Source organism: Eumetopias jubatus, unplaced genomic scaffold (assembly GCF_037043125.1).
Source record: "Eumetopias jubatus isolate StellerSeaLion01/CBP00866 unplaced genomic scaffold, mEumJub1_p1.0 scaffold_3, whole genome shotgun sequence".
In the NCBI taxonomy this organism is placed as follows: domain Eukaryota; kingdom Metazoa; phylum Chordata; class Mammalia; order Carnivora; family Otariidae; genus Eumetopias; species Eumetopias jubatus.
In genome coordinates this window covers 133,208,553-133,234,972 of record NW_028274809.1, presented here as the reverse complement: position 1 = coordinate 133,234,972, position 26,420 = coordinate 133,208,553, and the positions used below count along the sequence as shown (strand labels likewise).

At 48.8% G+C, this 26,420-nt stretch overlaps 1 protein-coding gene across 1 annotated transcript in view; it reads right to left on the bottom strand.

The window, feature by feature from the left end:
- Positions 1 to 21,644, bottom strand: part of DHRS12 (dehydrogenase/reductase 12) — a 35,550-nt gene extending 13,906 nt beyond the window's left edge. The window contains 9 exon segments of the mRNA XM_028104798.2: positions 2,290 to 2,298; positions 5,306 to 5,378; positions 6,773 to 6,849; positions 6,852 to 6,864; positions 11,744 to 11,826; positions 13,495 to 13,519; positions 13,522 to 13,630; positions 17,993 to 18,086; positions 21,584 to 21,644. Coding sequence (XP_027960599.2) covers positions 2,290 to 2,298; positions 5,306 to 5,378; positions 6,773 to 6,849; positions 6,852 to 6,864; positions 11,744 to 11,826; positions 13,495 to 13,519; positions 13,522 to 13,630; positions 17,993 to 18,086; positions 21,584 to 21,644 — 544 coding nt within the window.
- Between the last annotated feature and the right edge of the window lie 4,776 nt (positions 21,645 to 26,420).

The window sequence follows — 26,420 nt, the reverse complement described above, 5'->3', positions numbered from 1 at the left end:
CAGCTGAAGGACATCTGGGTTGTTTCTAGTTTGGGGTGACTATGAATAAAAATAAAGCAGCTTAAGCATTCACGTGCCTGTTTTTGTGTGAATGTGAGTGATTTCCTTTGGGTAAATAACTTACAATCCTTTCTTTAATCCTCACCCCTAGCCTATAAAAGTATCATTATCCACATTTTACAGAATAGGAACGGGAGGTGTGGAGAGTCCTAAAGGGGTGGAGCACCTGGATTACTGTTCAGCCAACACAGATTGAGCGCCTCCTAGTGGCCAGACAGCATGGGCCCTCGAGGAACCCTGCTCTGCAAGAAACCAACCTGTCAACCGGTAATTCCTAACGTGAGGCAACAAGCTCACGGAGGGTACCCTGGGCGCTGAGAGGAGGGGCACCTGACTAAGCTCCGCGCTGGGGGTGTGCCCAGTTGAGTCATGGAGGAGAAGTGGAAGTTAACCAAGTGGAGGATATTCCAGGCAGAGGAGCAGCAGGGACAAAAGCATGGAGACGTCACTGTTAGTGGCACATTCCAAAAATAATGGGCTGACTGGTAAAGGATCCGCGTAGGAAAAAAAGTAGGAAATTTGGACAGGTAGGTGAGGTACGACAACAAAGGACTTCAATTCCAAGTTAAGCGGTTTGGATGTTAAAACAATACTAGCTGACATTTCTACAGTACTTAACTATTTCCCAAATTCTGTGCCTCTCTGGGAAGCTTGACGGCTTGTGAGCTGGAAGGAAGTCTTTGAAGCAAAATGGCGCATGGTAAAGCTCAGGGTAAAGATTATTGACAAGAATGCCTGGTACCAAACACACACAGTGTCTGAAGAAACATACCCTGGAAGTACTGTTCTTTGCTTTCCTCTGAGGCTTTGCACCCTAGATCCCTTCATGGATGAAAAGAGAATTTACTGAAATCGTTTATGTGTCTAATTCTCCCATTAGACCAGGAGTCCCTTCCATTTCTGAGTCTTCATCACTGACCACAGTGTCTGGCATATAGTAGGGGATCTCTGCACATTTACTGAACAAATGAAGTGTTTCGTTCATTAAATATTTCGGTTAATAAATTGTTACCACATCAAGCTCAGATCACCTATTTCCAAAGAGTCAGAATGTAATAAAACAGAGCTTGTGGAAGATCATTGTCAACATTATTCACCCTCTCTTCCCCACCTCTGTGGGAGGAGTATGCTCCCTGACTTCTGGTTTGGGGCTCTATGAAGTGACTTGCATTGGCCAATTGGATGTTAGCAGATGTGAAGCCCGCAGGGGCTTGAAATGTACTTGCACACTTGGACCTCTGCCATCGCCATGGGAACATACCCTGGTCAGCCTAATGGTCCAAGGAAGATGTGAGACATTTGGAACATACTCTGGCTCCAACCTGCTGCTTTGAGACACCCTGCTAAACCCAGCCGAGATTAGCCCAGCAGACCCGCAGAAGAGTCAGCAAAAAACACATGCTTGTTATCGCATATCTCTGAGTATTAGAATTGTTTGTTATGTAGCAATAACTGACAGATACGGCCCTGCACTAAAAAAAATGCACCAACTATAATTTAGTTGTCCTTCATTCAGTAAAGTGAGTCACAGACTCTGGTTTCCGAGCACTTCTGACTCTCAGTTTCCTTGTCTGGAAAATCTGTAAAGCTGTTATGAGGACTGAATGAGGGCCTCCCCCCAAAATACTTCGTGCAACCCCTAGTACATTGAAAGTACTCAGTGTGTGCTATTTATGATGATGATGATGATGATGTTTCTGACCCTTGAGTCCCTGCCTTAAATAGCAGTTTTCCCTGGGTGTGGGGAGATGCCAGTGAGCAGAGAGCTCCAAATCTCCAAATCCCAGAACGTCAAGCAACAGGACACTTACTGTACACTGATGTGCGTCCTTCCAGAATGACCTACACTGAACTCCCCGACCCTCTGCCAAAGAGCTAAGGCACCACTGCCTGTTTATTACAGTCAACTAGTTGATGACGCAGCTGTCCTGGAGGAGGTAGACTCAGTGTCCTGGTCGTGTGTCCTGGGGTGGGAGCGAGGCTAAGACGTGGTGGGTTTAATCTGCTAACGCTCGGGCTGTGGCAGGCTGCCAACAGAGCATTTAGCGCGGCCTCCCCTCCCCTCCCATCTGTCTTCCCTCCGTACGGACGCTTAATGCCACTGCATGCTAACAGGCAAAGTGTCTATGGTTTGAGAACACCCAAAACACAGGGGTGAACACAGCAACCAAACAGAATCTGTCTCACGAGATCACTTCGCCTCCATAGGGCATCTACTCACAAATCTACCCAGAGCAGCTTATTTTGTTCCACTGAAGGGTAAACTAGGAAGATCTCTCCGTACCCCACCTAGCCCCACAACAGGCTAAGGGGAATTCTTTCCGAACTTTGTCTAATTCATATACTATGATGTCTCCACAAGGGGCCACGTGCAGGTGTGGGCTCTGATCGTATCTTGCATTTAACCAATCCTCCGGCTTCCAAATCCTTAGAATCTGGTTATAGATTCTGCAAATCCTGGTGTTCTCCTGTCCTCAGAGTGTCGGGAACCCACCAGTGTTTGGCTGCAGATTGGAAATGTTTCTAGAGGCCCAACTGAATCTTGGAAAATAGAAAACAACCCATCCCACATTACATAATTGGGCCGGGAAAACATGTTTCATATTAAAAAGGCAGCCAGCAATTTCCTAGGACTCAGAGGTCTGGGTTGTTCCTTTGGCTCTGGACCTGCTTAAGAATGACAATATTTTAACCTCTCCACGTTCAGCTGCCCCCTCTGTCATGATCCTGCTGTTTTGTGTATTGTACTCTGTCTTCCACTCTGGAGAGGATGAATAAATATCAGAGCATGAGAATTATTATGCTTCTCAGAGATGTTGGGAAGATCAATACAATGTTTCTCACACAAATAGGAAATGAAATTGAAGAGATATCAAGGTCCTTAGAAGCAGACCGGAGCCATACAAAAGTACAACGGCACCAGCTGTGTAATCAAAAAGGCAGTCCCCTTAGAGTGTGACACCTGACACAGACTCCATAAAGGCAGAGTCCCAGCCGGCCCTCCAAATGGTGCCCCAGCCCTGCCCCCAGCACTCCTTAGCACCCTGTATTTCACTATAACACGGCAGGGTGGGAAGGCCGCTGGTGGTAGAACTGTATCCTGGTAATGCACTCCAGAGGCGGACGGATGTGGGTTCAAATCCTGGCTCCTCCACTTGATCTTGGGCAAGTGATTCAATGTCTCTCAGCCCCAGTATCTTCATCTGTGATGGAGAGGTAAGAAAACCTCCACCCCAGGATGGTCACCAGGGTTAAATGACACATGACGGGTGCACAACACTCCTGATGCCCAGCACGCAGCCAGTGCCCAGCGGAGCTCTGTTGGATGGAGGGTGGGTGGGGGGTGGGTGAGCAATTACAACTATATTGTAATTCTTAAAATGATTTTTGAGTACGGGGCCCCATATGTTTGCTTAGCACTGGGCCCCACAAACCATGAAGCTGGTCCTGCTGAGAACCCACGTGGAGGCCAGCTGTGTGGCTCTAGGAGGCTTTGCCATCCTATAAAGTTATAAGGCAACTTGACCCCATATTTGGGTTTGGTACCTGGGGCAAAGATACTACATTTGGAACAAAATCAAAGATGAAAATATTTTGTACTAACCCTGCACTATTTCATAGCAAGCTTCTAGGTATTTGTTAAAAGAGAAAAAAAAAGAAAAGAAGAGCAACCTAACCACTGAGGAGAAAGGTCCTTCCCCACTCCCACTGCTTCCTTCCTCATGGAGAGAGTGTGATGAGTACGATTCTGCCCTCCCTCAGCCCCTTCTTCCCTCAGCCCAGGAGAGGTGGAGCCATTATCAATAATTAATTTAGTCTATTTGGGAGCTGGGGAGCCTGGGTGGCTCAGTCGGGTAAGCGTCTGCCTTCAGCTCAGGTCATGATCCCAGGGTCCTGGGATCGAGTCCCGCATCGGGCTCCCTGCTCAGTGTGGAGTCTGCTTCTCCCTCTCCTCCCTGCTCGTGTTCTCTCTCACTATCTCTGTCTCTCTCTCTCAAATAAATAAATGAAATCTTTCAAAAAAAAAAAAAAGCATATTTGGGAGCAATAAACTGGGCATGCTCAGCTCTGCTCCCTGCTCTTCTCTCCTGGGAGGAGGAGGTGGTGTCTGTCCTGGGCCGGCCAGCTATAACAAGGTGAGTGAGTCTGTCTAGCTCTTGGCTGCGATATTAGGAAACCCATTTGGCTCTCACACTGCACCACACCCTTCAACTAGCCTCATCGGTAACAACAGTGATACGCTGGTTTTCAGCTATTACTCCACTGTCTCACTCCTCAGTTTGTTCAGTTCTTGGGTGGGGAGAAGGTTGCTATTAATGGATGCCCTCAGTGACCCCCAACAACCACACAAACCTCACCCAGCCATCTTGTGATTTAGGACAAGATGTAATTAAAATGCCTCATTAAAAGCTTAACTTACAGTGAGGAAATGGTATAGATACTGGAGAGAAGCTCATATTCGTGGCATCTCCAAGCTGAAAGGCACCAAGAGAATTTACTCCAGACTCCTTGGTTCAAGAAGGAGAAAATGCAAAGACGTTAAAAGCCAGGTATATTGGTTCTGTAAATGTTAATGGACGTCAGAATCATCTGGAGGGCTTGTTAAAACAGATTTCTTGGGCCCATCCCAGAGGTTTGGTTTCAGTAGATCTGGAGGTGGGACCCTACCAACCTCCCCAGTAATTCTGATGCTGCTAGTCCAGGAACCCTACTTTGAGAACCACCGGGCTGGCATAAAATGAGTGAACCTGTTATTACAGAACGGGCACCAGAATCCAGGTGTCCTATGTTCTAACTGAATGCCCTTTTCAATCCATCTTCTTGCCTCATGGTCATACCTTCCTCAGCCCTGGCTGGAAGCTCCCTTAGCTGCTGGTTTTATATTTGCACACTCCACCTGGGATGAACCAGCGCTCCTCACCAAAATAACATCTATAATGAGCCTTGAGCTTCCTGGGAAAAAAAATGCTTTAACAATGCTAAGTATTTCTGGCACTAACACATATTATAAAAAAAAAAAAAATCATGAAAAGAGTGGGTTTTTTTTTTTTTTAAAGAGCGTCTTACGAAGAAAATTTAATGCAGTGAAGGATGCAAATACAATCATGCTAAGGACCAAGAACCCAAAAAGTTGACTGATGTGTTTCTGATGCTTCTATGGTATCATCATCTTGGTCCTTATTTTGGTCCTCTCTTTATTTTGCTAAATACAAACAAGAAAACTGCTCTTACTCTCCCAGGGTACAGGTAGCAAAGTGTTTTTCAAGTCCATCTCCAGTGAGCTCTGTCTTATTGACCACATACACTGCATTATTGATCTAGAGACCACAGTTCCATTTCAAAAGAAAGGCAACCAGGGCCAAAAGACCCATTTCCAAACTCCACACCTCCATGGCCACCACCAGTCCCATATCCAAGTGATGACAATAATTGTGCTCAACTGTCCCTTCACGTCAGACCCCTTCCAGGAAAATGCCACTTGTGCAGAAAGCTCTGCACAGAACTGTGCAGAGATCTCTGATGACAAGGGGTTGTCTGGGCAACCAAATCCTCAGTAATGTGCTCTGGGATTGCACCTAGACCAGAGCTGTCCAATAGAAATATGTAATTTTTCTCAAAAGTAGCTGCATTAAAAAGATAAAAAGAAGCAGGTAATCCCTCTCCCCCTGCTTGTGTTCTCGCTCGCTCGCTCGCTCTCTCTGGCTTGCTCACTCTCAAATAAGTAAAATCTTTAAAAAGGGGAGGGGGGGCGCCTGGGTGGCTCAGTCATTAAGTGTCTACCTTAGGCTCAGGGCATGGTTCCGGGGTCCTGGGATCGAGCCCCACATCGGACTCCCTGCTCCGCAGGAAGCCTGCTTCTCCCTCTCCCGCTCCCCCTGCTTCTGCTCCCTCTCTCGCTATGTCTCTCTCTGTCAAATAAATAAATAAAATCTTAAGAAAAAAAGAAGCAGGTAAATGTTAATAACATATTTTATTGAACTCAGTATATTCAAAATAGTATCATTTCAACATGCAATCATTATAAAAATCTTAATGAGATCGTTTGCTTTTTTTTTTTTTTTTCAGACCAAGTCTTTGAAATTGACTCATTTTTACCCTTACAGCACACTTCAGTTAGGACTAGCTACACTTCCAATGCTCCATAGCCATACTGGACAGTGCAAGACCAGACCTCGGCCCAAATGGGCATTCTGGAGCACATCAGAAACTGTTCAGATAGAAAAGCAGCTCAGCTCAGTGCAGAGCATCTGGGAGGGGCAGACACGTACCATCCTACCTGAGTCCTCCCGGCTCTCTGGGGAGTTCCACACTGTGTTACTAAAAGGTTTGCTTGTCTGCAGCAGGCATTCTTTTGGACCAAACTTTTTATTTTTATTTTTCCCAGAACCCCTAACTTTAATACACACATGCCCCAATCTACAGACCTTAGGGATACAGATACACACATCATCATTTTATGAAAAATGGAATGTCCTCATCTTCTTCCCATAGTATCTACCCAGTGGGTGGTCCCCTCCCGTTCCCCACAATGTGCTGGGTCTCCCCTTGAGGCCAGTGAGTAAACCTGATTGCATGAGCAGGCCTCACCAGAGAAGACTCTCACTAAGATGTCGTCCTAAAGACCCACAGATCCACATATCAGTCCATATCCACATAGATGAAAAATGTACACACGTGAGATTTATCCTCTACTTAGGTTTATAAAACTTACCAGAACATTGAGTTGATTTTCTTGTTTGAAATTTTCAATAAATTTCCAGATTTTCTTGGGATCAGACAAATCCACATGTGCAGAAAGATGTTCTAAACCAGAAAACAAAAAGTTGTAAAGCTTTTTTAAAAGATATAAACTAGCATTTTTTAATTTAAAAAATACATGCGTGTGTTTTTAAAATAAAATAGTTTGGAGGATGACACAAAATGGAAAGTAGCAGTCTCACTCCTCAGCAGTAAGCCACTGCTAACAGTTTCTTGTTAATCATCCGGAAATATTTTAAGCACATACAATAGTTATATACATATATTTAAAGCATAATATATAGGGCGCCTGGGTGGCTCAGTTGGTTAAGCGACTGCCTTCGGCTCAGGTCATGATCCTGGAGTCCCGGGATCGAGTCCCGCATCGGGCTCCCTGCTTGGCAGGGAGTCTGCTTCTCCCTCTGACCCTCTTCCCTCTCGTGCTCTCTATCTCTCATTCTCTCTCTCTCAAATAAATAAATAAAATCTTTAAAAAAAAATAAAGCATAATATATATTATGTATATTAAGCATGATATACATATTATAAATATGTGCCCCCTTTCCATACAAATAGGATCAGACTATACATTGCTCTGCATCCTTGTTTCTCATTTAATATATTTTAGAGGTTTTTTAAAACTATCTATAAGCCTGCCTTCTTTCTTTTATGGTTACCTAACATACTTCAGCATGGCTGTGTAGAGCTTCCTCCTGCCGATCATTTAGGGTTTTTGTCAATATTTTGCTCTTAAGACTAGATCTAGGGTACATCGTAATTACTAGATGACAACTTCCTTTGTGACTCAGTCCTTGCTTATGATGTTTACCAATTTCCACCTTGTGTTACAGTCACTGCTGGATGCAGCTCCCTCCCGTAGTATATTGAGGATTTCTTGATGGAGGAGTCATGTTGAATGCCCCCCTCTTGCCTCTGGGTGGTACACACAGCCATACATGGAGAAAATTAATGTATATTGGCTGTTCAGCCCCTTCTCTGTCCCTGGCACTGGAATCAGGCTTACAGTCTAAGTATGCTGTGGGGCAAGGACATGCCCTCTGGGCCACAGCGGGCATCTATGACCTACCCCTAACCCAAGGCAGAGACTCCTGCTGCCGCAGAGACCTGAGAACTGACCCTACAGGTCAGGTTCTGAGCAACAGCCACAATTCCTTTGATGAACCACAATTCCTTTCCTCAGCTTCCCCATTAGCAGAGTTACAGAACCCAAGATTGTAGTCAGAATTTCTTTCTACTGATTTAAAACATATTGTTTTCTCACTCTGAAACAAAGGCTCAGAAAATGAGAAAACCGAAACAATCCTACATTTTCCTGCCTCAGAAGGTTTATCATCATCTTAAATACCATATTCAGCTCCAGTCTGGTGCAGCTGAATATTCCTCTACTTTCAAAGGATAGGAAAAGCATGATGTGTACAGGACTACGCTCTTTAAGAAAAGGCTGTGAAGGCCTTGGCTCAGCCAGAGCAGACATGGGCTGCCTGCTGACTCCTTCCCGGGTGGGGGGGTGAGCACCCCCACCCCGATGACTGCAAACTGAGCCTGTAGACACCCAGTCCTTTCTTCTGGGTTCTTCCCCATAACCACCCTAAAATTCTCTCCTACCCAATAGTGCCCAGTAACACTCACACAAAATCCAGGTTCAAAAAAACAACAAAATTCAAGTGAACGAAAATCAATTCCACTTTGAACTTGAGTCTCCTGGAGGCACCTGGGGTGTCTCAGCATCGGACGGAGGTAGCAGCATGGAAGAGAGAATCACTGTACTAGATAAATCAACCACGGAGCCCGCTGAAATGAAGTATTGTGAAAAGATGAAGGAAATCATCTGTCCCCCTCTGGGAGAAAACAGGAGGCCAGGAAGCACCCAGAAGGAAAGGCCAGGAGTCTGTTGTAACCAGGGGAAGGAGCTAGGAACAGACACATGTGCATCAGAACCCCCAATCCACTGACATACACATGTCAAGGCTGACCCTCGGAGCCAACGAGCACCGCCATACTAACTCTTTGAAATTGAACAAAACTCAGCTGGATCCTTTCTGCAGATGAGCCACCATCTAGCTGCTCTGTGGCCCAGGAGTCATGAGGGGACATCACAGGAACCCCTCTACCTGTGTCAGAGCATGAGTCTGATGAGCAAATGGAAAACAGTGCATGAATGCATCCTTAGTAGAAATCGCTACATAGGAATGAGGTGCTAGTTAATATTAATTTTGAGTAGTCAGTGATTCGCACAGGACCTTGCACCTTCCCTGGTGCCCACACTCACCTGACTCGGCCGGCCTGCTGCACACCCACCCAGGCCCTCCTGCCCAAGGGACCGCTGTACCCAACCATGCAGCGAGGACCTGTCCCTCCAAGTGCCCTCGGCATTGATTCAAGAGAACTGGGGAACTTGAAGCAGAGAATGTAAGGTTGGGAGTGGTGATAGTATTAGTATAAAAAATATTAAGAACACTAATAATCACTTCTCCTACTGACTGAGAGCTATACGTATACCCTGAACTTCCCCATGTCATAGCACATATCATGTTATGCCAGTCAAGTTTCTAATCGAAACCTCTTTCAATAAAGGGAGCTGAATGCAGGGATCGGTCCCCAAAGGATGAAGATGGTAAGAAGCCAACTGTGACTGGCCCCTAACCAGAAGATCGGGAGGAGCAGGAAGCCACCAGCCTGGGCTGGAGGAACAAGTGGAGGAGGTGGTGGGACCTGAGCCACAGAGACAGGCTCGCCACCGAAAGGAAGAACCTCAGCGGAGGTCCAGCCGTTGCCAGGGAAGTCAAATATCCAGTTTCTCCCTTCTTACCACCTACCACTCTTCCTCAATGGTCAAACCCGGCCGGAAGCCGGCTGATATGAAGGCCAGAGAAACACATACTTGGGGGTCTGCACAGCTACTCCCCATTTGCCCCCACTGTGCTACAGAGCTGAGCAGGCAGGTGCTTGTTAACCACTTGGTCCCTCCCAAGACTGTGAGGGGCTGTATCTATCACCTGTCTCTGGCTCCTAGCACACCGCCTGACATATGGTTCACACTTAAACACGTGTTCAAATATGGAGTAATATTACCCCTACTTTTCAGATGAGGAAACTGGGGTTCAGGGAAGCTGAGAACACCGCCCAGGCTCACAAGGCTAGTGAGCACAGAACCAGGACACAAAGCTGAGCCCAGCTCCTTCCTACACCATTTGTGCGGGGGCTGCATGTGCTAGACCACATGAAGCTGCGAGTGGTGCCTCATCCTAAAGGGAGCGGGGAGGGAGCAGCCGATCCCCCTGGCAGAGCCTTGAGGGTACACCGAGTCAGGGAAACCACGCCACCGGGATAAGCAGACAGCACTGTCAGCCCTGGGCCCTTGGAGCTCTCAGCGCTGGAGGCCACCCATAAACAAACACACAAGAAAAAGGAATCTCCCGTGTGTGCGCTCCAACCCCACCTTGTGTAAGGCAGGAGGTCGAGGGCTGCCTCTCTCCCCACTCCAGGAAATAACGTGTGCTCCGTCTTTTCAGCTCTACCCTCCCAACGACGGCTCAACATTATAAACAAAACCATACCGTCATCTTTTTTCATATAAATCCACTTTGCAAAAAATGCAGCCCAAACCACAGCAGGCTGGAATTCGGGCAAACCCTCATCTGCCTGTGGCCTGAGATTAGTATTCTTGTTGCGTCCTGAGGCAGGCACAGCTGAAAGTTATCAGCAGGCAGACAGCCAGCTTTCAATCTCAAGAACTGCAGCCGCAGATCGCGGCGGCACGCACACCGTAGAGGAAGATTTAGAGACCCTCACGCTTGCTGCTGGCGCGGAGCCTCTGTGCGGCATCTGATGGCGGGAGACCACAGACGTGCCGTGAGAACAGAAAGGACACTTGCTTTGAAAGCGTTATGAAAAATAAGAAGAACCACCTTCAGGAGCAGATGCAAAATATTCCATTCTGGACTGGAGCATCCTCCCCGGCCACGCGCCGAGGCTGAGGGGGCGGGGCGCTGCCTGCCCCGCCCCCACCCCCGCCCCCACCCCCGCCCCCGGTGGCTTGGGAAGCAGGTTCGCGCCGGAGGAGGCGATGCGGGCGGGACTGGAAGGCAGGCTCGGGGGACGTTCTGCAGTGAAAGTGAGGGAGCCATGGTAACTGAGGGCCATTCCCAGGGGCCTCTTCCGTCTTCTCATCTCTGCCTGCAGCTCCTAGCACGTGGCCTGACATATGGTTCACTCTCAAACATATGTTCAAAAATAGAATAATATCACCCCCATTTTTCAGATGAGGAAACGGAGGTTCGGGGAAGCTAAGAACACTGCCCGAGCTCACTTTTCAGTGGGTTTTCCATTCGGGGACAAGTTCATGGGGGCCAACCTGTGCAGGTACACAGGGCCACATTCAGAAGGGCCCCACACTCGTTTCAGTGCTCTGCCTTTACTGTCTTGAAATGTTTAATACTTTTTGCACCAGGGTCCTACATTCTCATTTTGCGCTCTGTCCCGCAAATTAAGCGGACAGTCCTGGCTCCGACTCTCTCAGAAAAGCCAGAGCACAAAATGTGGGCCGGCTCTGAAAGCTCTTGTGAAGAGGTGGCTCTCATCAAGACCTAAATGTCTCTCGTTGTCTCTCTTTATTGGAGAGCCTTTGGGTCAGTACACAGCTTGGCGAGCCGGGCTGCAGTCCCCTTCGATGTGTCTCACCGGCCGGAGCTTCTTCCCGGGTGGAAACCCCAGCAGAGTCATCGTCCAGTATAAGGTCTCTGCTGCCGACCGGGATGAGCGGTCAAACCCAGCCACTAGAAAGCTCGGGTGGCTGGGCTGCTTCCAGAGCAGAAGCACCCCAAGCCGGCCACTACCAAGCCAGGGGGTGCGGGCAGCAGCTCAGCCCTCTCGCAGCTGATGGAAGTCAAGTTGAAAGAAACCACCAGCAGGAGAGGCAGCTCACCTGCTTAGCGCTCTCCCTGATGCTCTCACCTTTGGAACTTGGAGCTGGGTCTTGATCTCGACAAACCAGGTGAACTGTGCCACCTGGTGGAATTCAAGGAAATCATCTGTGAGTTCTAGAGATCCCCGTGGCTCTGGAGACCAGCTTTTCCAGATGAATTAAGATGTACAGGCTCACAGGAAGAATACCTGAAACTGAGACTCCTCTGGAAAATCTAAATGGATGGTTGCCACAATTAGAGCAGCAGGTATAATAGTGAGGATGATTGCTCGCCTGCCTATATGGGCTGACTGATGCGGCATCCGGGATAAGGTCCTGATTTTTTGTAGGGGTTTGAACACATCAAGGATAAGAAGGGTCGGTCTTGGTCACATCTGCATCCCCAGCATCTCACATGGCATCTGACACAGAGGTCTCAACCGGGCTGCACTTTAGAATCGCCTGGGGTGTTTTTAAAAGCTCCAGGTGATGGGTCCAGGCCTGGGTATGTTTTAAAAGCTTCCCAGGTGAGTCTAACGCTCAGCCCAAATTCAGAAACCCTGGCCTAACATGTAGCAGGGACTTGATTAATATTTATTGAATGGCTGAATCCATAATTGGCACTCAGACTATTCTAGCAAAGACCATACTATCATCAATCAAAGTTTATTTAAAGGGGAATGCCTTGGCTGTGGCAGTTAAAAAGTAATCATTACAGAGCCTGATTTCTTCACTTAAAATAGCTTGCTTTATTAAATGGGGTCTGTTTCATGGAAGGCTCTCAGCTAACCATGTACCCGGCCCCTCTGCTCTGTCCTCCCCCCCACAACACTTCAGAGGACCTCCCAGTTGCTAAGATGCACTTATTCCTCACCCTGACTTGGCAGATAATGAACTGCAACTCCAAATGGTATAATATTCCCCCAGAAAAATGCCTAACTTGATTTCAGAGAGAGAGAAAAAAAAAATCTTTGAGCGTCTGGAAAAGTGATACATTCCCAGCCTATTTCTCCAATTTCTACTGCAACGTCCGTTTTTCTGGAGAAGAGTCTCTGGAAAGACACAGTGGACTTGTCTAGCCACCACAGTGCCATTTGGTGACCCAGAGCCATTGAATTCATGCAGGAAATTCTGGCATTTACTCAGAGGAAGACTTCAGCTGATTCAATAATTTACGGGGCACCTAGAGAGCCTTTCACAAAATCAAAATTAGGGAAGTGAAATAGGAGGCCATCCCCAGCTGCTCTAAGCCTGGAGGCAGGACGCGAGAACACCAGGAAGGAGGAGGCAAGTTCAACGCACTCCCCTCTCAGGTTATTCTGGGGTCACTGGTTCTAAAGTAGGGTCCACAGCCAAACTGCAATGGACTCCCACCCTCCTCCCCATGCCACCCCAGATGCTCACTGACAAGACATGAGGTGGGGATCGGGTATCCACACCCTTTTAAAGTTCCACTGGTGATTCAGAGGCCCAGGGTTGGCTGAAACCCCTCACTGCTCTTAACGATGTGTGGCCAGGACCCGAGCTCTCCCGTGAATTAATTAAGAGTTGAGGAAAGGCTCCTCCGGTCACTTGCTTTATCCACCTCTAGCTGGAAGCTCAATGCACAGCTGAGAATCAGCAGCTGTGCTGGTCCTCATGGGATCACGGTCAACTCCTGGCCATGCTGGCTGGGCCCTCCCTGACCTGCCTGTGACATTGGGCACTCTCCCCAGTGTGGAGCGGCCAAAGGTTGGCCTTGAGGCCCTGTGGACACACAGCAGGCTGCTCACCTCGCTTGGCTCTGTCAATAGCAGTTGGCTTTTCCCAATGCCACTGTTCCCTCAGCTGACCAAGAAAGCTCTTCCAGGAACTTGGACCTCTAAGGCATCAGGCACAAAGTCCTGAGATGCAGATGCATAGGCACTCCTGGAAGCAGCAAGCCGATAGACAGAACGGCTGTCAGGAGCCAGGAACAGAAAGCCCTGTAGGGAGAAAGCCTAATTCTGGGGTGGGCATTACTGCTCCCCCCAGCACATCATACAGCTCCTTCCCTCCTTCCTCACCTCCCTGCTTCCCTCCCTGGGCTCAGGAACGATCCCATCATCTCAGGCTTGACATTTCCTCTCTCATTAGCTTCCTGAACTTTCAAAACTATTAGACTCTTAACAATTTGGCATCCATGCCAGCTTTCTCTGACTGCCTCTGATACCGGAAGTGCCCCTCCCCCCCAAAAAATCCTCTGATAGAGGGATCGTTTTCCCTTTATCCAGTTTTGGGGGGAAAAGAAGAGGAGCTTAGGAGACCACTGGCATCATGCCCACTGCAGGGCAGGAGCGTTATCCCTACCTAGCTGTAGAAGGACTGGGTGCCGTGGAGGGGCTTTGCAAGGACAGAGAGAAGCAGGAGGAAGGTAGGTTGTTGAGTTCTGTACGGCCTCGGGGAAAGCAAAGACTGCTTCGGGGCTAGGGGGTATGTGCCACACAACTCTAGGGGGCGCCGTTCGGATCGCAGTGATGGGGCATTTGTATCTGCATCGAGCAACTGCTTGCAGATGGCAGCAAAGCATGTGAAGGAGGTGCCTTTTCTCATTTGCACAAAGGGATCACACTGGATAAAAGTAACCCTGAGTTCTTTAACCGTTTCTCGGCCCTTTGAGTTCCCTCTTCCACCTTTGCTTTCCTGGTATTGGCTGGCTATGGAACCGGCTGAGGGCGGTGGAGGCAGAATGGAGGCGGATTAGCTAGAGGAGGCCCTGAGGGCAGGAGTGTCCCCACACACGGGCAGGCTGGGTCTCAGAGCTTGGATCTCAGGCCCAAAGAGCCCAGTGGTTTCTCCCCTGCAGTGGAGAACGGTTCCCTTTCTCCTGAAGGTTCTCCGAGAAGCCCAGCATCCTCCCCCACACCGTGTTTCCACACAGACTGCCAACGGCTGGGCTCCCTGGGCCTGCACGACTGCCAAGTACAAGCCCGGACACTGCTGAGGAGGCCAAAGAATGTTTATGAGCCCAGGTTAGGTTTGGAAGTCACTGCCACCGACCGGGGACAGTCATGGCCCCTGTCTCACAGTCGAGAGACCAGGAAGAATGTTCCCGTTCCCGCCCTCCCTCGGTTACTCACGGAATGCTGGGGCAGCTCAGAGAACACCCTTCCCACCGCTTCTGCTGCTGGTGGCGCAGTGCGGCCGGCAAGACGGCGGACTATTCCAAAGCTTCCTGGGAGGCTGACTTGAAGCTAAAAAGAATATCAATAATAAGGGCTTTGGGTCAAACAGCCTGGGTTTAAATCACAGCTCTGCTTCTTAATAGCTCCGCCATCTCCTGTGTTGACTTAACCTTTCTGGGCCCCTGCAGCCCAGAAGAGGAGACTTTCTGCAGAGAAGGGAAGATAAAAGCTGACTCTTGGGCAGCCTAGAGGAGATGTACGCAAGGCATTTATTACCAGACTTGGAATGAATTAAGAGCTCAATACATAGTAGTTACTATTAATATTACTATTATTAATAATGACATCAATACTCCCCATATTCAAAACTGAGCTCCTCATTTGCCCCCCACCTCCATCCCGGCCCTCCAAATCACCAGGGACTTTGAGAGCATCTTAAACTATAACCAAAGATGAAGCTGTGTTTCCCCAGACAAATGTTGGGGGGCGGGGAGGCAGGATCACTGTGAAAGAATTTTCTTGCAGAAGCAAGCAGCTCCTCAGAAAGGGCTAAGCCCCTGGAGTCAATAAACAGGGTCCTAGCCAAGGGCAGGTACTGGTGGGGAACGAGTGAGACCTTCCCAAACCACAACAGAGCCAGAAGAGGAGGCCACAGAGAACCTGCAAGTAACTGCCCTGAAGATCCCCTCCTCAAGGGCAGGAAGCCCAGAGGCTTTTCTCTCTGACACCTAGCTAGAGGAGACCTGAGCCTCTGGACGACCACGTTGATCCTATTAAACACTAAGGTTTTCCGAGGGCAGCTCCTGTGGATTAAACCTCTTCCTCAAGCTCTCGGCTGTGAGCCATGCCAGAGGGCAGTGCCAGGCTGGTCTGCAGGGCATGTCATACCCTTCTTCTGTCCTTTGCCCCGGCTATTTGTCTTCACTGCAGGATCCTGTCCTGGGTCAGTCTGTTGTTAACAATAAGGTTTGGGGGGCCCTGGGTGGCTTAGTTGGTTAAGCGTCTGCCTTTGGCTCAGGTCATGATCCCAGGGTCTTGGGATCGAGTCCCCCATCGGGCTCCCTGCTCAGCAGGGAGTCTGCTTCCCTCTCTCCCTCTGCTGCTCCCCCCAACCCGCTTGTGCTCTCTCGCTTGCGCGCGTGCATGTTCTCTCTCAAATAAATAAATAAAACCTTTAAAAAAATAAGATTTGGCTTTTTTGTATCCCCCATCCACTTTCTGGGGAAGTATTTTATCTTCACAAACTCTTGATATCAGTCCCTGTTTTTCAGTGCAGAGAGGAAATGAATGACTTGCCTAAGGTCACAAAATGGTAGGTCATAAAGACAAAGGAGGGTTTCCATTCTTTTAACACCCAGCCTGGGGCACCTTCTACTACACCAGTGATGCTTAAAGGATGAGCCAGACAAGCAGCTTTAGCGTCACCTGGGAACCTGCTAGAAACGTGGTCTTGGTCTACCGAGCTCAAAGTTCAGCCCAGCAATCTGTCGTCACACGCCCCCCAGATGATTTTGACCCAAACTGAGCAACCACTGTACTTAGTGCTTCCTGAACCTCTGAAGATAGAAATCACCAAGGGGCGAGCTCCTAGGCATGTTCCCCCCAATTTACCCAATATAGAATTTGCTTAGGCCCCATCTACTTCTGTGAGGGACTTAGGAATCAGGTTTTGTTTTCTTTTTAATTGTTCCAGGTAATTCTTAGGTTCAGGCAAGTTTAGGGAAGTGACTTGGTGCTGTTTCATAGATCAACATAGGGGAGCTTTATAAAAGTCATGGTGTGCCAAGAAAAAACAGCATAAACCCAAACTACAGTGACTCTCACACTGGAATCAAAATAAGGAATTATCTTTCCCTCCAATTCACTAAATGTACAACAACAGGGAAACCCATCTGGATTGCACCCCTCCCCCTCCATGAATGAGTCTGGGGAGAGACTTTTAGAAGCCTGCTTTCCCAGGGCAGGAAGCTGACTCAAGCTCTTGGGGCTGCTCTCGGTGTAACATGGAAAGACCCAGCAAATAGTGGCCACCGCCAGAGTGCACCCCTTTGAAAGAAAAGAGGCTGCCACCGTATTTGCCTAAATCCGGGGGCGGGTGGCAGGGTTGACGGTTACACTTCCCACTATTACCTGCAGTCCTGCCTCCTGAGAAAAACAAGCACTTTTTCCAAAAGGATGTGGGGTGAAGAGAAGGGAGCAGTCGCCGCTTGCCTCCCCTTGGAATGATGGAAATGTGCGGGGCTGCCTTAGGAACTGATAAAAACGCTCGTGCAGGGAGGAGTCGTCTCTCAGATGACTAGGCCGCAAGAGAATCACCTGGAGGATTTCTACAAAACGTCAGTGTAGGCCCCAGTGCGGACCAACTGAATCAGAATCTCTAGGGGCAGGGCCGGAAACTGGTATTTTAAATTCTTGCCCCGTTATTCAGACAGGATTGAGAACCACTGCATAAGCCTAATTAATTCTAAGATAAAAACCATCTCTCCATCCCCGGGAACTGGCCGCCCCTTAAAATCACAGTGAGGTGGAGAACCGGCTAGGGTACAGCGAGGGTGACCACCAGGCCAGTGAAATCATCAAGCACCGCTCAACAAGCTCACACGGTGCCCGGCGGACACCCGCCCCGAAACCCGCGTTCGGAATGTTCCAGCTGGCGCCAGAGGTCACAGTCCACAAGCTGCGTTTTATTGGTGAGAAAAAAGCACACCCAGGAAAGTTCTAAGCCAGAGTCCTCGGCAGCAGTTTAGAGTTCGCCCTGCCTGACGCCGACGGCAGCCCTCCGCAGTCACCCGAGCACGCCCTACAGGGCGCCAAGGTAACGCCCCGGGGCTCCGAGGCCCGCGGGCCGCCTGACGTCAGTGGGTCCCGGCCCAGGCGCGGCAAAGCCCCGCCCCTCGGGCGCCAGGCGGGTCCCCGAGTGTCCGGGGGGCTGCACCCTGCCCGCCCCGTACGTGTGCCCGCGGGCTGCAAGCCTGCGGCTGCCACTGTCGCTTCGTCGGTCCAGCGAGATCGCGAAGTCCCGGGCACGTCCCCGCCAAGCCGGCTCGCCCGCGCCGAGGCGGGCCACGTGACGGCCAGCGGCCCCGCCCACCCGGCGCTGCACCTTCGGCCGCCCGCGCCGTCTTACTTGGTGTATTCGCGCAGCCCCTTGGCGAGCCTCGCGGCGCTGCAGTGCAGGAACGCGGAGGGGCCCGCCCTCCCGCTGCCCCCGCCCTCGGGAGCTGCCCGCGGTTACGTCATTCCAGTTATGTAAGAGCCGCGGCCTTCGGGGCTCTTCTCCACGCGGAATGCGGCGGGGTCTCCCCGTACGGCTTGGCCCAGCGCCTACTCCAGCCCCAGGCTCAGAGGGCAGGGAGCGGGAGGGCGGGCCCTGCTGCGGGCTGCACTCAGGGCCACCTAGTCACCTCGGGGTTGAAAGCGGGCGTCAGTACGTGTTAGGGGATACCTGTCTGCTGGGTATGACTGGGATGCAAAGATGGCACCGCAGCTCACCTCGTAGAAAGTGCTCACCCAGAAAATCGTGTGGAATTAAAAAGATGAAGCTCAATGATATTAAAAAGATTTCTCCATCTGATGAGCTTTATCATAGGGGGTGTTGTGATAACTAGCATTTCCCAGGTTCCTAATTAGCTTATTGCATGTAATGTCCCCAGTAACTCAGCAGCGATACAGCTCCCCTCTCCAGCAGGTGCAATGAGTCAGATTGGTAATGTGAACACAGCGACATCTGGCAAGACGCAGGGCTGGGTCGCCCACCGGAGAGGCAAGTCTGTCTTCTAAGTCCGAACTTCTGCCCCTAGTTCGGCGACTTCATGCAGTGCTGGGAGGGCCCCTTTATCTCCTCCAAATCTCCATCGGCCCCCCCAACCCCACCCCCAAACTCCAGAAAACATATAGTGTAAGCAAAGCATGGTTGCTGTGCAGACCTAGATCCCAGTGAAGTCATCCAGCCCTGTTGTGTACGCGCATCAGGCATCCCTGTCCACATCTCACCTCCATCCCTAATTGAGGGACGGGGCACTCAGTTAAATTCTGTACTGCTGTACCCAGCTCACCCAGAGACGGAGCGACTCTTACCTAAGAGGTACAGAGACCTGCTGGTTTCATGGCCTCATTGCCTAGGATGTGAGATAGAGGCTCACTACCCCCCACCCCCACCAAGTGGATGGGTTTTTACTTCAGAATCTCTTTGGAAATAAGTTTCCCCAGAACAGTGTGTTCCTCTGAACAGGACTGTGAGGTTCTACCGCATTGCTCTTATTCCTGACAGAGTGATGAAAGGAGGTTTAAACACATGGCCTTCTGTAAAACCACCCAGCCCGGTGTGACTTTCAATACCAGTCTGGTTTGGCTGGGGGAATATTTTAGATTCCCAGAGTTACACAACTGTGCTTTGTATACTCTTCTTTGTGTCAGTGATGGAAAAGGTGTCAGTCTACTCTGCATCCCACTCACCACCTCAGGAAATAAGCTTTTGGCTCGCAGAGGGGTGAGAAATTGTTTTGGACCAGAGTCTATTGAGGGCATCAGCCGCACCTTGAAGTGAAAGGTTGGGTGGAAGGCCAGCTCTCAACCTGGCATGTGAACCTCCCTGGGCACGCTGCATAGCCACTCTGTCTCAGTGTTCTTATTCACAGAATGGGAATGAATATGCTCACCTCATCACCTCATGAGGTTATGGGGATGATTAAACACTTCTGTGTTTATCAAATGCCTGGTTTCGTCCGAAGTGATCAAAAAGTGTTCACTTCCCTCCTTAAATTTGTCCTTCTGTTCTTTCTCCCCTTACAGTATAGGCATGCCATGTGCATTCGGTCGATCATCCATGAGGGCACAAAGCATGTGATGTGTGTCCTCAAATCAACAAGCATCCACAGGGTACCTAGTGTATGCATTATACACGCCTCCTGGGAGGTTTTAAGAAAAGACAACCCCCAGCTCAGAAGGGCCTTCCACTCTCCCCTGGCTGACAAGGAACATATACACAAAAAGAAACAGAGGACAAGGCGGGATTAATGGGAAAAGGCTCCAGTTTAAGTAGGAGTTAGCTCAGCTGGATTTTTGTCCTATTTCTGATTCCCAGTGTGACCTGGGGTAACAATGATGGAATTTATTGAGAGCTTGATACGTGCCAAGCATTGGGATTATCTCACTTAAGCCTTACAGTGACCTAGTAAAGTGGATCTTGATATTATCCCCATTTTACAGATGAGCAAATTGAGACTTAAAGGAGTAAGTCACTTAGCTGAAGTCATCGTAGACCATGCCGGAGCCATACTGTATGCAGCAAGTCACTTAGCCTCTCTGGGCCTTAGTTTTCTTATCCAAATGAAAGGGGGAAACAGATGACGTGTGGGGTCCCTTCTACCTCTGACTTTCTATATTTAATAAGAGAATTACATACAAATTTTAAATAAGTTAAGCCCAAGGTGCTTTTAAGAGTGACACTGAGTGGGGGTAGCTGCTTCATTTCACATGGGTAGAAAGACTAAAATATTTCTTATGTGTCCCAGCTTTCAATTTGCTACCCAATAAACCAAACAAAGAAATCCTCCTCCAAAGCTTCCTTCCAGTTGATTTAGAGTCTTCAAGCTAATTTAGACCAAACTAGAAGGAGAAGCAGAAGGTGTGGCCTAAGAAATCCATGGCTTCTCCCACAACAGATATACATGATAGGAAGACTGCGAGCGCGCGTGCGCGCGCGCGCACTCACACACACACACACACACACACACACACACACACACACACACACACACACACACACACCAGTGTTCGCATCGTCTTCCACCGAAGCTCAGTACCAATTTCTCCAGCCCAGTTGTCATGGCAACACCAGCTGCCAATGAGATCATGGAAGACAAGGTTATAATGGCAGTGGTGCCTTAATATTTTACCTGGCAAAACCACTTAGATAATAAGATGAATAACCATAAATCATAAATCCATAGGAAGCCCAGGCACTGCTCTTTGTATGTGTTTAATGTGCCCTTGGGGGTGGGGAAGAGAAATGAGGGCGAAGGGAAAGGAACAGAAGGGAAGGGAGGATGAGGCTGGGGATGGGGAAGATCTCTGATGCTGATCCCTGTGACTCCTCAGCGTGGATCATGCACAGGTCCTGACCCTGTTGGTGCATGGATTCAAGAACTGCTCTCTTCTGCAATGACAATAAGGGGGTTAGGGGCTCCCAGCCTTAATTACAAAAGTCTGATTATAAGAAACCCAAGGCGACACTAAAGGAGGAGAGAAGCAGCCCAGGGGAGATGTACGTGGCAGACAATGATGCAGTGGCTCACACAACCACTCAGCAGGAAGCCGGACCCGATTCAGAAGTACCTTTCTGAGTGCCCCCCGAGTCCCTTGATGCCCACCAGCTTTTCCAGACTGGTTCACTCCAGGGCTGTCTGCTGTCCATCTGAACCAATTTCCTAAAGAACAAATCCATTTGATGTAAGGGTTTCCTTCCTTTCACAGTGGGGATCTCTAGGAAGAGCTTTGGCACTGGGGAGCCAGGGTGGGAGAGAGACTCGGTTTACACTGAATACCCTTTTGAGCCTTTGAGTTTTGTACTATGTGCATGAATTAGCTATTCAAATAAAAGGCATGCAGAGGTCCACTTTGTCTCCCTTGTCCTCCTTCCCAGAACTAGAGATGGTAGTGGTGAGATGGGCCAAGGACAGGGCAGTCGTGAAGCCTGGGTCGGTCAGTCTCCAAGTACCCACGCTGATGAAGGAGGTGATTTCCCGCAAATGGGGCTCATGTTGGTCTGAAACTCTCATGGTGTCTGTTTCTAGAGCTCTAGTTTCATGGCAAGCCGGTTCCGTTCCCAATGCAAAGGCAGTGGGGGCTCAGGGGTGGGGGGTTGAATGAGAGCCTGGAGGTTGTCATAGCTGGCCCTCACCTACTTCCCTGTACCACCTAGGTCCCCCCGCCACTCAGGAGAAGGGCCTCTCCCCGGCGAGGCAGGGAGAGACGGGCAGACACAGAGCGGCAGGGACTGGGATCGGGAGTCAGAAGACCCACATTCAGCTCTGACACCTCTTCAGAGGAGACACGTGACCTCCCTGAGCCTCAGTTTCCCCTCTATACAGCAGTGTTAACTGTCCAGTCCTCACAGCATAGTGGTGAGGCTGAAATAAAAACCTTTCCTCTTATTTAACAAATACTCATACTCTACTTGCTATTTGCCCAGCACCGTTCTAAGCTCACTTCAAACAAGCCTGCGGCATAGAGAATTTCAGTAGCGTGTCCAAGGTCACGTGAGAATCTAGAAAGAAGCACAACCAGGATTCCAGCCCGACAGCCTTCACGCCTTTTTTTTGTACGGATGGAACACCTCTCGTAGTGGCTTCTCCTCAGGTTCTTCTTCTAGTCGCTTCCATCCGGCTGGAAACTCCTCCCCCTTTTTGGTGGGTTGACTGGTTCCTGTGTTCAAATGGGTGATTCATAGTCCCCTCGCTTCCCTCTACCAGCATCCCTCCCCTGCCCTCCATTTCACAACCCTCCAAGGACTCCCCGCCAAGCCAGAGGCACTCAGAGACTCAAGGGGGAGTGTGTGGGGGGTGGGCACTAAGACCCACAGTAACTGAGAGTGAGATTGGGTTTTGAGCCTGTGAGCATGCGTCCCTTACCTACACATGCAACGACCCTGCCCTTGTCCGCTGTTTGGTCCTGGGCCATTCGATCATCCTGGAGGGACTGAGGAATACAGTTTCATTTATGTCTTATTTTTTTATTGTGGCAAAATATACATACTATAAAATTCATCATCTTAACCATTTTTAAATGCACAGTTCAGTGGTTTTAAGTACATTCACATTATACCATCACCACCATCCATCTCCAGAACTTTGTCATCTTATAAAGCTGAAACTCGGTACCCCATTAAACACTAACTCTCCTCCCCGCCCCCCAGCCCCTGGCAACCATCCCTCCACTTTCTGTCCCTGTGACTTTGACTATCCTAGGTACCTCATATTGGTAGAATCATACAGTATTTGTCCTTTTATGACTGATTACGTGCACTTAGCGTAATGTCTTCAAGCTTTATCCATGTTGTACTGTGTGTCAGAATTTTCTTCCTTTTTTTTTTAAGATTTATTTATTTGAGAGAGAGTGAGTAAGAGAGCAGGAACAGGGGTGGGGAGGGGAGGCAGAAGCAGACTCCCCACTGAGCAGGGAGCCTGATGTGGGGCTTGACCCAGGGACTCCAGGATCATGACCTGAGCCGAAGGCAGATGCTTAACTGAATGAGCCACCCAGGCGCCCCAGAATTTTCTTCCTTCTTAAGGTTGAATAATATTCCATAGTAAATACAGCACATTTTGCTTATCCACTTATCTGTTGATGGACATTTGCCTTGCTTCCATCTCTTAGCTATTATGAATAATGCTGGTGGACACTGGTGTACAAATATCTTTTCAAGATCCTGCTTTCAGTTCTTTTGGGTGTATAACCAGAAGTGGAGTTGCTGGATCCCATGGCAATTCTATTTTTAATTTTTTGAGGAAACTTCATAAGGTTTTCTGTAAGAGCAGCACCATTTTACATTCCCATCAACGTTGCACGAGGGTTCCAATTTCTTCCCATCCTTACTGACACTTGTTTATTTTCTGGTTTCTCTTGTTGTTACGGTTGTAGAATGGCCATTCAAATGGGTGTGAGATGGCATCTCATTGTGTTGCATTATTATTTTTTGTTCTGTATCTTAAAATGCTTCTAATAATTTCTGTGCTATCTGCTGTGCTCCCATCTTCTTTGCTTAATATACCTTAATTATCCACATAGCCCCACATATGCAATATTGAAATTACAGTTTGCTCCTTAGGTATGAGGTTTGTGGATGTGCATAATTTAGAACCGACTCCACTTCTTTTCTCTCACTGGCTTTAATCCATTGTTGAGGACCACTGAGTTTCCCTCAGGTGAGTCACATGGCCTTAATCCAAAAGGCTCGGCAACTAATTTCATCAAGTGTTTTGGTTGAGTTGGGCTCATTTCACCAGACACACAAGGTGGGAAATGACAACTGTTTTCCCCAACTGAGTTCTCAGTTGTTCATTTGGCAAAATAAAATGTCAGATTACTGGTCTTTCCATTTTGATTCATGGAGAAAACATGCCAGTAACAGAGAATGTGCCTATTTAAATGAATCCTACGAATATGGGGCATTTTTGAAGGCAGATCTCTGCATCCATAATGGAAAGTTCATGATATAGCAAGTGGAAAAAAGCAGGTTGCAGAATAATATGGCTAATTTGATATAACTTATGGTTAAATATACAGCCATGTTCGGAAAGGATATTAAAAAATGAGCGCTGGTCACCTTTCGGGGAACTGGGACTGGGAGTTGTGGTAGGGTGTGAAATCTTTTACATTTTACTTTATATCCTCTGCCTCTACCTGAATGCTTATCCATAAGCATGTATCACTTTTATAGTAATTACAAAAAGTTGTAAAACAGTCATTTTGGGAAAATAAAAGGGCTTTATACTATTGATTTCTCTCCTGTCTCCAGCTGTGGAGGAATAGCCCTGTTCTAGGTCAGGTTCCCTGGAGACTAGAGCCCCAGGTGGAGCTTTGTGGAAAGTGACGGACTGACGGAGTGGTCTTGGGAGAGACTAGAATGCGAGTGAGGGAAGAAGGACCGGGAAAAGGAAGAAGTTGGGGAAGGATGTGGCTTCTCATGAAGTCTGGCCTGATCCCGCAGAAAGCGCCGGACTCTCAGTGACACCACAGAGCTTAACCTGCCCTGAAGCAAGAGGGTTGAGCTTCTACTCCCTCTTCCCCAACTCATCCTAAGCTATGAGTAACTATGGATGTTGGGGGGTGGGGAGGGGGTCACTCTGGTGCATGTCCTGGCAAGCTGGCTCCACTAACCAAGGACGGGTCTCCAGGAAAGGCTGCAGGTGTGAGCCATCAGCCACAACACCAGAGTAGGCTGGGGTGGGCCCACCCGGCCGGCACAGGCCGTCCCAGCGGGGTCTGGGCTACACCCACGTTCCCAGTTTACTGGGGGCTGAACGGACACTGGCTTCTTTATAAACAAACTTATAAACCATAAATTGCAAAATGCCTTTTTTTCCCCCTGGCTATTGAAAAGCACAGGCTACAGACATTTTAAAGCAGAAATATTCAAATGAAGAAATAGAGTAAAAAAATTGGTTTGGACAAATCCCATCAGACTGCAAGATTTTTGCAATGGCAGGGAAAATCATCAGAAGGCTGGAGGAGCTCGGAGCTACCGACCAGGAGCAGAGTTGTTTGGGAAGTGAGTGTTCTAACCTAGGTACTGATGGTGTGGAGGGGCTTTTTTTTTTAACTTCAGGGACAATGTGTATCTCATCGTTGACTGTATCTCCCTTCTGGCTGAGAAACTTCAAATCCAGGTTTGAATCCAGGACTAAGTAACCCAGGGAATATAGGCAAATAAAGGTAGAGCTTGATCTTGGAAGGTGTATTGGAAGGCGCCAGATTTCATGAGCTGCCTTGACATCTTTGAGCCTCATCGAGGCTCAGAGGACTAACAACGAGTTCCCTGCTCTGACCAGAGATGCCCCCCACCCAACAGGAAAGTCTCCCACCTGCTAGTTCCCCTATGCAACTGGCCGCACCCCAGACATGGTTCAAACAAGCCCATCACATCCGCCCACCAGAACCAGATGTTACCCGAGCCTCTCATTACTACAGAGCATGGCCCCTGCGTGCCCTGGTTGGTCGCTCTGTTCCTGTGTGCAACCTCCATGGGGCCCAAGCACATGTGGCTAATAAACTCCCATTATTCACATCTGCCCACGGTCAACTGTGGGGTGTTCAGCCATCTCCTACTATTTAGGGCGAGGGACCCCTCTCTCACCAATGCGGTGAACAGAAGGCAGAACAGAGAGACATTTTGAGTCACGAGACTTTGGGGGCCTTATTAGACCCTGCCATATGTGCAAAGCCTGAATATGCCACGCCCGCTCTGCAGAAAGTACAAGCTGCCTTCTCCTTGCCTTTGGAATTGTGCTTCCACACAATGCAATAAGAAAGTTTTACACTTTAAAAGCTAACAGATCTAGCAAAGAAAGTGTTCTAGAGAAAACAATAGAAGACGCATTTGAGAAACACCCACCTCCTATTTCAGTTCTGCGAGGAATAGCAAAAGGTTGTCTCTGACGATAGCCAATGTAGGTCGGCTGCTATCATACCAGCTGACCTGCAAAGGGAACTATTGCAATTCCATCTCTATAAAAGAGAGATTTGCTTTCTTCTTAGCTCCACACCCATCAAAAGAGAAATTACCACTAGAATCAGTAAGGATTTTTTATTAATTCATTTTTTTAGAATCCACTATGAACTCATTTGCCCACCTAAAGATGAGGAGTTTTATGGAGCATAATTTGCCTCGAACAGGTCCCTAATGGGTGTCGGCTTCTGTGTACAATCTGTACCCATGGACATCTCACTGGAAGGAAGAACAAGAGAAGCGTCCCCAGGCCGTGAGGATTATCTCCCCCAGGGTGTTCAGGGAAAGCACTGAGGAACAATTGTTCCAAGTTTATTTCATCAACAAT